This window comes from Pistacia vera, unplaced genomic scaffold (genome assembly GCF_008641045.1).
Source record: "Pistacia vera cultivar Batoury unplaced genomic scaffold, PisVer_v2 Contig212, whole genome shotgun sequence".
In the NCBI taxonomy this organism is placed as follows: domain Eukaryota; kingdom Viridiplantae; phylum Streptophyta; class Magnoliopsida; order Sapindales; family Anacardiaceae; genus Pistacia; species Pistacia vera.
Window position 1 is genome coordinate 1,404,711 of NW_022196016.1, and position 13,844 is coordinate 1,418,554.

General features: G+C 45.9%; 1 protein-coding gene across 1 annotated transcript; it reads left to right on the forward strand.

The window, feature by feature from the left end:
* LOC116129528 (uncharacterized protein YpeP-like) lies at positions 1–414 on the forward strand. Its single transcript, XM_031415258.1, has one exon. The coding sequence runs from the start codon at positions 1–3 to the stop codon at positions 412–414; it is 414 nt and encodes a 137-aa protein (XP_031271118.1).
* Positions 415–13,844: the final 13,430 nt, after the last annotated feature.

A 13,844-nucleotide genomic window follows, 5' to 3' on the forward strand; every position in this document is an offset into this window, starting at 1 on the left:
ATGGACCCTCTACGCGATGGATCATCGAGCAGAAAGAGGGCTGGAGCAGGCCTTCTCTTGTTGAGTCCCGAAAGGGCCCGCATTCATGGCATTCTCCGGTCCGGTTTCAAAGCAACTAATAATGAGGCCGAGTACGAAGCTCTGCTCGTTGGACTCAGGTTGGCCAGGGAAATGGGCGCAACTGCGATCAGCGTCTATAGTAACTCCATGCTGGTCATTAACCAGATTTTGGAAGAGTATCAAACCAAGGAAGATAACATGATCAACTATCTGAAAAAAGCTAAAGCCGCACTCGAGCCGTTCAAGCACTTCGCAATCACTCAGATCCCTAGAGAAAACAATTCTGTGGCAGACGCCTTGGCGAGGATAGCCTCATCATTAGACTTGGATGCACCAGAGAGCATCCCTGTTTGATTTATCGAAATCCTCAGTATCAGCCTAATCGAATAGGCCGTGAATGTAACGGGTTCAGACTCATGGATGACCCCCATTACTCTGTATCTCAAGGATGGAATCTTGCCTGATGATAAGGTCGAGGCAAGGGTTCTACGAATGAGATCTGCTCGCTACACCTTCATTGGAGACCAACTGTACAGGCGAGGGTTTAGTGCCCCTCTCCTCCGATGTGTGACCAACAAAGAAGCAGATTATATCATGCGGGAGATACATGAAGGGATTTGCGGTAATCACATAGCTGCGCGATCTCTTGCGAACAAGGTTGTTCGTCAGGGGTACTATTGGCCCCGAATCCAAGATGACGCCTACAACTTTGTCAAAAGGTGTGATAAGTGCCAGTGGTTCGCGAATATACCGCGAGCTCCCTCCCACGAGCTGGTAACCATGACTAGCCCCTGGCATTTCTCCATGTAGGGGATCGATCTCATCGGTCCCATGCCAGTCGATAAAGGGGGAGTCAAATATGCCGTGGTCACGGTAGATTATTTCACCAAATAGGTCGAAGCTGAACCGCTAGCCGCGATCACGACCAGAAAGCTCAAGGACTTCATTTTCAAGAATATTGTGTGCCGATACGGAATTTCTCATACCCTCATCTCGGATAACGGGAAACAGTTTGACAACGAGGAATTCAAACAGTTTTGTGACGAGCTGGGTATCCATAAAAAGTTTGCCTCAGTAGCAAGGCCACAAGCAAATGGCCAAGTTAAAGTTGTCAACAAAACTATCAAGCACACTCTGAAGGCCAAACTTGGCGCAGCCAAAGGGAATTGGGCTGACGACTTCCCTGAAGTCCTATGGGCATACAGAATTACTCCAAGAACCTCCACCTCAGAAACACCTTTTTCGTTAGCATACAGATGCAAAGCGATGATCCCTGTAGAGGTGGGAACTGGTTCACTTCGAAGGGACTTGTATAATGAGGCTGACAATGAAGCACTTATGAGAGCAAACCTAGACCTTGTTGAAGAACATCGCGGCAAGTCATCGCTAAGGATAATAGCCTATCAGCAATGCGCGAAGAGGTTCTTTGATTCAAAGGTCAAGCGAAGAGACTTTCAAGTCGGTGACCTTGTGCTAAAGGAAGTTCTTCTCTGTACCAGGGAACCAAGTGCGGGAGTGTTAGGACCGAACTGGGAAGGTCCATACCGCATCGACAAAGTGATAAGACCGAGGACTTATCATCTCAAAAGGCTGAACGGTTCCAAGGTACCCCGAGCTTGGAATTTTGAGCACCTTCGACCATACAATCAGTAATTTCGAACTCAGTTTTCCTTGTAAATTAACTTGCAATTTTTGTAAATAATTTTCTTGTAAAGTATCATTTTGTTTGCATGTAATCTTGTTCGTGTGAATGTGTTATGTCATCACACTTGTTTCAGTAAATGTAAGCAATTAGGAAGTACTCATGTATAATACAGCGAACAAAAATTGTAAAAGCAGAAATGTATTTCATTAATGTGGAGTACAACAGGCAAAATGACATGACTATAAGCCCTAATCCGGCTCCTAGAGGGCCGACCTCGTCGTCCTAGGGCTGGTCGGTTGAGGGTTTATCCGAGGCGTGTCCTAAACCTTTTGCTCGAGAGGCCGTTGCTTTATCATCCTCTCGCGCCATGGACATAAGTGTATCTTGCCAGTCTTCCGAGAGGTCGGACAAGTCAAGTCGCGGATTCTTCGGTGGCAAGGCATAAATAGAGTCGATTGCCCATTCGACAGCCTTCTCCTTGACCTCCGCTGCCTGATCCTGCATCTCTTGCGTTTAGGAAGCAACTCTTTCCTAACTTTCCTGAAGTTCAACTTCGAGGGCTTGCCTTTCCTTCTCGGAGGCGTCCCTCTCTTGCTCTGTTTGTAAGACCTGCAGAGAGGTCGCTTTGAGCTCCTGGTACTTCTCCCCGACCTCCTTGGAGAGTCTAGCTATGGTCCTTTGTAGCTTCTTTACTTCCTCTCCCTGCTTCTCGAGCTGCACTTTCTAGAAATCTACCGTACGAAGAGCCGCGTCTCTTTCATTCAAGTACCTATTCGTTGACTCAGAAGACAGGTTTCTCTTTGTTTCGGCAGCTTCCAGGCTTCACTTGAGCGCTGCGTTCTCTTCCTTCAGAGCAACACCTTCCTTCGTGGCTCCTAGTTGGACCTTTTCTATGGACATTCGCATGGAAAGAAGAGCCTGCAAACAAAGAAAGAAAGAGTTAGCTAATCAAAAGAAGCTAAGGGAAGTCCTTGCAGAGGACAGTTCGTTCACTTTGCTCAAGTGTTGGATCGATGTGGACATTAGGTCCACGTCGCTGGAACTTACGAACTGCTCAAAAGATTCCGAGAGTATGCATTCCAATAGGGCGTATACCACCAGCTGTAGGTACTCCGACAGGTTCCCCAGCGAGTCCAGCACTAGAGTATCTTTCTTTGCGACCTCAACAGCCATCGTGTTATCCGCCTTGCCTGACTTACTCGCGTTCGGTCGCGACCTCTTTGATTGGTCGCCCTCAGATTCGGTCTCTGATTCTTCGACCTGAATTTGTTTCCTCTTCTTTCGCTGGGCCGTTGTCTTCAACCTCGGTTGAGCAGGAGATAGCTTGGAAGCCTTCATTTTTCGTGCCGGTACATCCTCTGACGGCTATGTTTAAGGAGTCTCAGAAGGTCGTGCCGGTAGGCCCGACGTTGCGCCTTCAGCCAGTGGAACTGTCAAAGCAGCTTCAGCTGCTTTGGCTTTCTTTGTCCAAGGGAAAGTGACCTGCCTTCGTCGCGGCTACTCTGACTCCTTCGGAGGCATGGTCACTACATGCAAAGCATATTAGCCAAAATATCACTTTACATGACCAGAAAGAGATCAGTTAGTAGGACTTACATAATGGGGGCTCTAACGATGCGTTTGCATTAAAGAAACCGTATTTCCACAAACTCGCGGTTGTCACGAGTTTCTTCGCGTCGCACTTGTCCTCAAGTAGGGATCTGAAATGCACGATCCTACGTCTATCAAAGAGCAGTCCTAGGTCGGTCGTTTTGTTAACTGCCAGAAAGGAACCAAGTCGTTAGCAAAGCACATTTCAAAAAATAAAAAAATAAAAAAAAAGCCTACTCGGTTCCTGGAAGCGGCAATGACTATCATAACGAAAGAAGAAAAACTTCGTTTCATAGGCACCCGTGTTACTCGGATAGTTGTGTATCCCATCGGCGATAGTAGGTCGCCTGGACAAGTAGTAAAAGTCCTTGTCCTTACTCTTCTTCAAATAATATGAGCAGTTGACCTCCATCGCGGACAGCTCGCCCAGTCAATTCTCTTGGCACGCGATGTACATTGCAACTGCAATGATGTACGTGTTCGAGGTCAACTGTATCAGCGCAACCCCGAAGTGGTCCAAAAGCGACCTTATAAAAGGGTGGAAGGGGATCAGTCCCCCACCCTTGATGATCTCCTCGGAGACCGCAACCAGACCACTTAGCGGGTACCGCAATGAGTGCGCCACGTCGAGGAAAGCATCCACCTCGATAGCGTATTGCTTTATTACCCTCTCGAGCTCTTCCCCGGTAAGCACCGAGAAGACCTCGATAGGGATGTTTAGAGCACCCTGTGGGGATGAACCAATTCCTTGTTTGGATCTGGTTGTTGAGGGGTCCATTTTGCCGGTCTGTAAAGGCGACAAGCAAAAGGGTCATTTAGCCACCGTACGCTATTTCGTACAATGATGTGGGAGGAAACAAACTCCCAGAATCCCAAAAGAAACCCTAACGGCATGATTTGAGCCACCATTCATGGCTCGAACCAGACCTAAGCATCTCGTCTCCGATAGGCTACCGGAAGACAGACGCCATTCAACCATGGAAAATAACGAAACAAAGACAGGGAGAAGCTCTTACCTCTCGGAGTATGAGAATTGTTTCCGCTTCGAATGCCAAAAAAATGCTGGTTTGAAAGGCAGAGATTTCAAGTTTGCGAAAATCTTTTACTCTCTAAGAAAAAAAGGCTCTGGTGACATTGCCTGAGAACGACTCAGGGTTTTTATAGCGTATGAATCGGCGCTTGGGTTTCTCGGAATCGAAATGACGTTTGGGTGGCAAAGGTTTCTCACCGTTGATCATAGCCACGTGTCGCGCATCAGCGGGGAAGAGTGAGCGTCACGACTGGATAAAGTCAGACCTTTATCTCTTCCATCGAAAAGCCCAAACGACGGCCATGCTCTCTTTCTCTAAGCATTAATTGCGTTTCAAATCCACATTTAATGTTCTGATAAGGGGTGTCGTTCCAACATACTGCGCATTTAATGTCCTAATAAGGCGTATTGTGTCAGCGTACAACGCATTTAATGCATCTGACTGGCACTTATCATGCACAGGGCATGTCTGTCAGCGTAGGGACTGCTTCATTAAATGCACCCATGGCAAAAGGACAACAAGTGATGTCTAAAAAAATCAGGTCGTTCGTCCCCTGTAAACAATGAACATGTGAGGTCGTTCTCGAAAAAGTGCCATCCCGACCTACTTTCAGGCAGGTCGGGATTTCCAGAATTTTTGAAATTTCCAGAATCTCCAAGAATCATCCAATTGCGACATGACTTGTAGTTTCCAAGTTTCGGTTCTCAAACCTTAAAAACTAGGGGACTTCTGTTATGCCTGGGAACATAGCGCTGATGTGGCGCCCAGTTAAGTGTGCAAGGTCAGACCTCGGGAAGAGCCTACTGCCATTCTGACGCAGCTGCTTCGTGTGATCATGGTGGCACCCACAGCTTGCTTCCGTCAGAGTAATGGGTGCACGTCAGGCCAGCAAGGAGTTGTGATGACCCCGCGTGTCCAACCCTACAGCAAATCACGTGAATTACTCTAAACGAAGGATTTGCACGGATCATCCCACCAACTTGCAGATTCAGTGATCATTACATCAAGGCATCCCACTATAAAATGGGAGCTCCTTTCTCATTAAGGGGATTCGCACATTTTACTCTTGAAAAAAAACTCTCTCTCTCTCTCTCTCTAGAATAGATAGTCTTTGATACCTTGTATCATCAGTGTAAAGTCAGTCGTCTAAAGCGACCTGACCCTTATCATTAATAAAAACATCAGTGGATGTAGGATTTGCTTCCTTAGCATCCAAACCATTTTAAAACTCCTTCCTCACTGCATTTACTTTCATTTTTCAAAACCATTCATGTGTGTCTTTTGGGGCCAACTCAACATTTCACACGTGTGTTTCGTTGGTGTCAAAATCACGTATCAACAGAAATGAACGATGGGCATAGTCACAGTGTGCATCGTTGAGGTATAACGTTATGACTACCAACATTGCAAAGTCGATGAATTTCGCCTTCCCGATCTATTTGCTTGCAGAATTGTTTAGGGTTATTACAGAAAGGTGGTTTTATGAGCGATAAAGAAAATTCGTTGAGGTGAATCATTTATTAACACCTTAGGCGCACGAGTTGAATTCAGTGGCAGATCCAGGATTTTTGTCAAGGGGGGCCTCCGTGGCTTTGTCATTGTTTGCTAAACAACTAGGAAAAACTTTAAAAAATCACCAAACCTTAAGCAAAGAAAATAATACAATATCAAGAACTTGAGAGAAAAGAATGCAATAACACAATACTTTTCTACTTGAATAAATTCATGAGAAGCAAAATTTTGAGTAAATGTGTTAAGTAAACCTTAAACAAAACCTTCTTTTAATTTTTAATTTTTTTATTTTTGGCTTCCAAAGATTATAATATAAATTTCATGACTTTGACGAGACCTAACCTAAGCTAAAGTCAACCAAAACTTAAATCAAGTCAACATTGCGTTAACTTTTAATATGAATTAATAAAAAAAAAAAATTTCTTGATATAAACATAGATAGTAACTCAAATTTCTTTATTTATTTTGAGTAGCAGAATGGTGACATTTAAAATGTAGGAAAGTGGTAGGTGAATGGTAAAGAATAACGTCTTTTAAAATATAATTAACATTTTAATTTGGGAAAGCAAGTTCATTCTTAGACACAAAACCCAAAATAAACTCACAAGATCCATGTCTTTTCCCCTCAAATTAGAATAAAAAACCTAAAAAAAAAATGATTCCCTAAAATAAACTAAATTAAAATGAGCAATACATATACCTAAAACTGATAAAACCGAAAACAAAGCTAATTGTGACACCTTAAGTAGTGAAAGCTTCAACAATTTCGGTTTTCAAAAGTTTTAAGATCGAATAACATGAGGAAGAGAAAGAGAGAATGAGAGAGTAAATAATTTTTGGGATTAAATCATAAAAAGCATGTGGGGCTGGAAGAAGAGTGGAGAGAGTTTTAAACTTTTAATATGATGTGGGCTTGAAATATATATATTAATAACAAGTTTTTTGTGGGCCAAAATCCAAGGGTGGACCTAGGTATATATATTAATAGCAATTTTGTGGGTCTATATATTAATAATTTTTTTTTTAAAACTTGAGGGCAAGCTTGGGACTACCCTCAAAGGGGTTGGATCTGCCCCTAGAGTTGATGATGGAAATGATTGGACAATCTACCAATGTTCTGAAAACTAGACTGGACTGTCCAGTCGGACCGGTTCTACCGGGAGCCGACGGTATTTCCGGTCCGGTATCTCACAAAAACTGCCATTTCCTATTAAACCAGATTGAGCCGCGGTTGGACTGCCGGAATACTGCTAAGTCGTGGTCCAATTGTCACTCAGTCTTGCTGGATTCCGGCATCGTTCGACAGAGAAAATACCACCATTCGACGTGAAGGCATCTCCACGAAAAAACCCAGCCATTTTCAATCGCCGTCGTCAGCCTTCGTCGCTTGCCGTCCACCTAAAGTTCACGCAACTGTCGGGCTTCTTTTGTTGATTCCGACGAGTTCCGGCGCCGATGGAACTTCCTAGCACCACAATCAGATTCGCCAGAACCTATACATCAAAAGCCCCATGATTCCAACTTCGATTGGCTGTTGATTGTCGCTGCCGCCACCACTCACCAGTTTCTTCGTGCATGGGTCTTTTAGATAGATTTTCAAACCTTAAGGGAGTATTATGAGGGTGTTTTTGATGAATTTCAAACCTTCATGGACTAACATGTAATTTTACATAATACAGTCCAACCGACCAATCCAACCGATCAAACTGGAAATCGGACCCTTGAACGTGTTATAGTTCAGTCTGGTTTTCAGAACATTGCAATCTACTACCTTGCAGATTATGCCGATATACAGTATATGAATTTCTTTGAGGTTTATTGTGGTCAAAAGTCATTGATTATGAGCTTGATAAGCTTTCATGCAAACATGTTTTAAGAGAAAATAATGTTAGTGACTATGACAGATACTATTCAGACAAGTACATCAATAAAAACCTTGGGCATTCATTTATAGAATCTGTTTATCCAGTGGGTGAAGAGGATAATTGGGTTATCCTAGATGAAGTCAAGAATAGGATTATACTTTCCCCAATTGTTAAACGACAACCTAGGAGGCATCGGACAGTCCAAATATGATCTAGGCAAGAGAATGTCACACCAACTAGATGTAGTCGATACAATGCGTACGGACACAATTGTGATCACCAAACAAAACTATTCACCGATGCCGTATCGATACATGACAAAAACATATACACAATGGTTATATATATATATATATATATATATATTGAATAAATAGGGTATATTTGTCTATTACTTTGTAAGGTGTTAGTGTCCTATTTGTCTATCACTTGTAAGGCGTTGTGTCCTATTGTATGTAAATAAACTCTTCTAGGTTTTCTTCATGTAACTCATGTATATATTGTTGAGTAATACACTGGCTAGGCACGCCGCATATTTTTCACGTATCAACAGAAATAACGATGGGCATAGTCACAGTGTGCATCGTTGAGGTATAACGTTATGACTACCAACATTGCAAAGTCTATGGCGCCCAGTTAAGTGCGCAAGGTCAAACCTCGGGAAGAGCCTATTGCCATTCTGACGCAGCTGCTTCGTGTGATCATGGTGGCACCCATAGCTTGCTTCCGTCAGAGTAATGGGTGCACGTCAGGCCAGCAAGGAGTTGTGATGATCCCGCGTGTCCAACCCCTGCAGCAAATCATGTGAATTACTCTAAATGAAGGATTTGCACGGATCATCCCACCAACTTGCAGATTCAATGATCATTACCTCAAGGCATCCCACTATAAAATGGGAGCTCCTCTCTCATTAAGGGGATTCGCACATTTTTACTCTTGACAAACTCTCTCTCTCTCTAGAAAAGACAGTCTTTAATACCTTGTATCATCAGTGTAAAGTTAGTTTTCTAAAGCGACCTGACCATTATCATTAATAAAATATCAGTGGATGCAGGATTCGCTTCCTTAGCATCCGAACCACTTTAAAACTCCTTTCTCACTACATTTACTTTCATTTTTCCAAACCATTCACGTGTGTCTTTTGGGGGCCAACTCAACATTTCACACGTGCTTTTCGTTGGTGTCAAAATCATGCGTTAATAGTTTGGCGCTAGAAGGAGGGCCTGATTTAGTGTTCATCCTTCATCAGGAGAATCTCCAACCTATCGGTCTTACAGCAACAAATGGCCCGCCAACCTGAACCTGAGCAAACCAACCAGGGCGTTGAGGGGCTCCCCCAAGTTCAGGGGGACAACTCTTCTAGAAAACGTTCAGCCCCGCAAAATGCTGCAGGAGATATCCCGTCAAGTTCATAGCTTGACCCTGTTATTAGAAGCTACCTAGAGAGGTTTGACAATACTCTCCAGACGGTCAACCGAAGGCTGGACCGTTGGACCAAGGCATGCCATCCAAGTCAGCTGCGGTAGTGCAACCACCAAAAATGCCTGCAGGTCACGCGAAAGCGTGGCAAAAGGAAATAGCCCGTGCCGCGAGCACTGCAGCGCATGACGAAAAGGTAAGCAAGTGGCAAAATGCAAGCCCACAGGCTCCAAAGGGCCAGAAAATTCCAACCTCGTCCCGAGCAGAATACCAGTCTCATTGAGACTCGATGAAAGGACGTAGCCCAAGCTGTCCCAAGCCACGTCGCAAGAGCACACCCATAAAAGTGCTGGTCGGGGCGATTCCTATCACCACCAGCAAAACGATCCTGATCGTCACCGTGTGAGAGGGTCCCACACTTCGCGGGGCAGTTCTTACCACCGCGAAGGTCGTGAAAATACCCCGCACCCTTCATCGCCATCACACGCCTCTAGCCGGCATGTGTCGAGAGTGGTCGGAACAGCTGGCTGAGGTGAAGAGGAACCCGACCTCCAGACTTTCCTCAACCATAATCGCGAGGGTCAAACTTGTATGGGTGAAAGCAATCCCCAAGCGGCTCCATTGTCGCAAATTGAGGAGCTGCAGAGAGCTCTAGACAGACTGCGAGCTCAGCAAAACGAGCAGGGTCTGGTCGCATCTGCTTCCCTCTTCTCTACCGAAGTTAGCCGCTCCTCTCCCACCAGGACTCAGGATGCCTGACATGCGGGCATTTGATGGGAACTCCAACCTGCAGGATCATTTGTATGAATTTAACGACCTGATGGAGCTTCACTAGGTCTCAGATCTAGCAAAATGCCGTTGTTTGGCAATGACCTTGACCTCCCATGCCAAACGGTGGTTCAGGTCGCTTCCAGCAGGATCAATCAGTTCATGGCCTCAGATGAGCACGACGTTCCTAAGGCATTTTCAGGCAAATCGGAAGTTCTCGATGCCTTTGAGCTACCTTAGCAATATAAGGCAAGAAAGGGATGAATCCCTCTAGTCCTACATTGATTGTTTCCACAGAGAACTCAACAAGGTGGCTCATACTCCTGAAGAGTCTGTTCAAACTCTCATTATAGCCGGAGTCCGTCCACAGACCGACTTGTGGAAAGAATTACAGGCTGAGGACGATGTTTCCCTCACTGGATTCTATAATCTCGTAGAGAAATACCTCCGAATAGAAAATTCAATGGCGGCACTCCGCCGTCGCGACCACGGCCCTTCGGGCAGTGCACCTGGTCGGCGGGATAGTAGAAGAGCTGATCACAGGGGGAACGCAGACGATCAGCGAAGAGGGAAGAAACCTCGTTACGAGCCCAAAAAGTCCTACGCCCCCGTCCCTTGTCGCGATCGCGACAGAAACCAATATACTCCACTAAACGCATCTGTATCGGCTATTCTCGACAAATCCGAGGAGGCCAGCCTGCTCGGAGAGCCCGAGCCCATGAAAACTCTAGCGACCGCCAGAAATAATAAAAAATATTGCTACTATCATCAGGACAATGGGCACTATACCGTTGAATGCCGAGCTCTTAAGCAGGTGATTAAAAACCTAATCAAGCAGGGACATTTCAAGAAGTATATTGATGACTCTGCTCCCTTGCAAGAGAAAAATCAGGGGGAGTCAAGTAAAAAGCACCGTGATCAAAAAGGTGTGTGCACCCTCAATTTAATTTTTGGGGGACCGCACTTCGTCGGAAACTCGCGAGGTGCCCAAGAAAGATATGCTCGCGAGGCACACCACGAGCCCATCAAAGCGATAAGCGTGGCGCAGCGACCACAGAAGGTTCGCCAGGAGGAGGAAATTTCCTTCTCCGAAAAAGATGCGGCCTAGCTGCATCATCCTCACGAAGATGCCCTTGTGATAACGCCCCTCATAGGGCGCCATAATGTCCAGAGAATGTTAGTGGACAACGGAAGTGCTGTGAACATCCTGTTCGCTTCAACTTTCGAGAGAATGAATTTGGACGAGGCAGACCTGAAGCCTGCCTCGTTCCCCCTATATGGCTTCACAGGGGACCACCTGCTCCCCAAGGGCACGATCTCACTCCCAGTCACGTTGGGTGACTTCAACGAAGTGACCAGAGTAATCGAGTTCTTGGTAGTGGATTGCCCATCCGCCTTTAATGGAATTCTGGGGCGACCTCTGCTGAGACACTTCAAGGTGGTCACTTCAGTATACCATTTGAAAATGAAGTTCTCTACCCCGACGGGGATTGGGGAGGTTAGTGGGTCTCAGCACGTGGCTTGAGACTGCTATGTGAAAGCAGTTCAGATGGCGTGCAAAGGCAAAGACACTTCGAGTGGCGATCACAACCAGACAATGGCGATCAGCCGGATAGAGCCACAGCCTGGCCCAACCGAGGATAATATAGATCCTCGCATTCAGGACTGCCCTTCCAATAGGCCAATTGAGGACTTGACTGAAGTACTGGTCGATCACACGGAACCAAGCAGGGTCCTAAGGATCGGTAAAAATCTTAATCCCCAGCTCGCTACCGACCTGACCAGCTTCCTCAGGGAAAACATCGACGTGTTTGCATGGTCACACGCAGATATGGTCGAGATCAGCCCGAATTTTATTTGCCATGCATTAAACATCGACAGTGAAGCCAGACCAGTCCACCAAAAGAGGAGAGCGATGGACCCGGAGCGATATATTGCCTTGAAGCTTGAGGTGGATAACCTCCTCCAAAATGGGTCCATCCGAGAAGCACTCTATCCGACTTAGGTTGCTAACCCAGTTCTAGTAAAGAAGCCTAACGGCAAATGGCGGACCTGCGTCGACTTCACCGACCTCAACAAGTCTTGTCTGAAGGACAGTTTCCCCCTGTCGAGAGTTGACCGGCTCGTGGACGCCACCTCGGGGCACGAACTGGTAAGTTTTATGGATACGTACTCGGGATACAATCAAATTCTGATGTACGGGCCAGACGAAGAGCATACATCTTTTATTACAAATCGGGGACTGTACTGCTACAAAGTTATGCCCTTCGGCCTCAAGAACGCTGGTGTAACTTACCAGCGACTAGTTAACCAGATGTTCTCCGAACAGATATCCAGATCGATGGAGGTCTACGTAAACGACATGCTGGTAAAATCCCATGTCGCTTCAGATCATGTAACACATCTTACTGAGATGTTCGGCATCCTCCGGCAGTACCGAATGAAGTTCAACCCCCTCAAATGTTCATTCGAAGTATCCTCGGGAAAATTCCTAGGGTGCATGGTTAACCAGCGGGGAATTGAGATCAACCCCGAAAAAATCCAAGCTCTCCTCGATATGAAGAGCCCGACCAACAAAAAACAGGTTATGAGCCTGAACGGGCGTATAGCGGCGCTAAATCGCTTCATATCAAGACTAACAGATCGCTACTTGCCATTCTTCAATGTACTCAAGGCCAATAAGAAGTTCGAATGGACTCCCGAGTGCGAACAGGCCTTCTAGAGAATAAAGGAACACCTCGGGAAGCCACCACTTCTTTCCAAACCTCTCCCACAAGAGATCCTCCTTTTGTACCTGTCCGTCTCACAGTTCGTGGTCAATGCAGCTCTTGTTCGGGAAGAGAATGGAACGCAATGACCAGTATATTACACGAGCAAGCGTATGTTGGATATCGAGATGCGGTATCCAGAAATAGATCGATTAGCCTATGCCCTGTTGATCGCTTCCTGAAAGCTGCGACCTTACTTCCATGCCCATACAGTTCACGTATTGACTAATTGCCCGCTCAGGCAGGTTCTCCAAAAACCAAAGGCGTTGGGAAAATTGCTCAAATGGGCCATGGAACTCAGCCAGTTCGATCTCCATTACAAATCAAGAGCAGCTATTAAAGGGCAGGTTATTACCGAGTTCATCTCAGAGTTCTCGCATCATCCAGCGAACGAGTCGGAACAGCCCAACAAAGTCATCCAAGAAACTGTTCAAAATCTCTCGACGTGGACCCTCTACATTGATGGATCATCGAACAGAAAGAGGGCTGGAGCAGGCCTTCTCTTGTTGAGTCCTGAAGGGGCCCGTATTCATGGCATTTCCGGTTCGGTTTCAAAGCAACTAATAATGAGGCCGAGTACGAAGCTCTGCTTGCTGGACTTAGGTTGGCCAGGGAAATAGGCGCAACAGCGATTAGCGTCCATAGTGACTCCATGCTGGTCGTTAACCAGGTTTTAGGAGAGTATCAAGCCAAGAAAGATAACATAATCAACTATCTGAAGAAAGCTAAGGCCACACTCGAGCCGTTCAAGCACTTCGCAATCACTCAGATCCCTAGAGAAAACAATTCTATGGCGGACGCATTGGCGAGGATAGCCTCATCATTAGACTCGGATGCACCATAGAGCATCCTTGTTTGATTCATCGAAATCCCCAGTATCAGCCCAATCGAACAGGCCGTGAATGTAACAGGTTCAGACTCATGGATGACCCCCATTACTCGGTATCTCAAGGATGGAATCTTGCCTGACGATAAGGTCGAGGCAAGGGTTCTATGAACGAGATCTGCTCGCTGCACCCTTATCAGAGACCGGCTGTACAGGCGAGGGTTTAGTGCCCCTCTCCTCTGATGTGTGACCAGCGAAGAAGCATATTATATCATGTGGGAGATACATGAAGGGATCTGCGGTAATCACACCGCCACGCGATCTCTTGCGAACAAGGTTGTTCGTCAGGGGTACTATTGG

Bases quoted from the DNA above. Each gene is read 5' to 3' on its own strand.
- LOC116129528 (XM_031415258.1), top strand. From the start codon at position 1: ATGGACCCTCTACGCGATGGATCATCGAGCAGAAAGAGGGCTGGAGCA.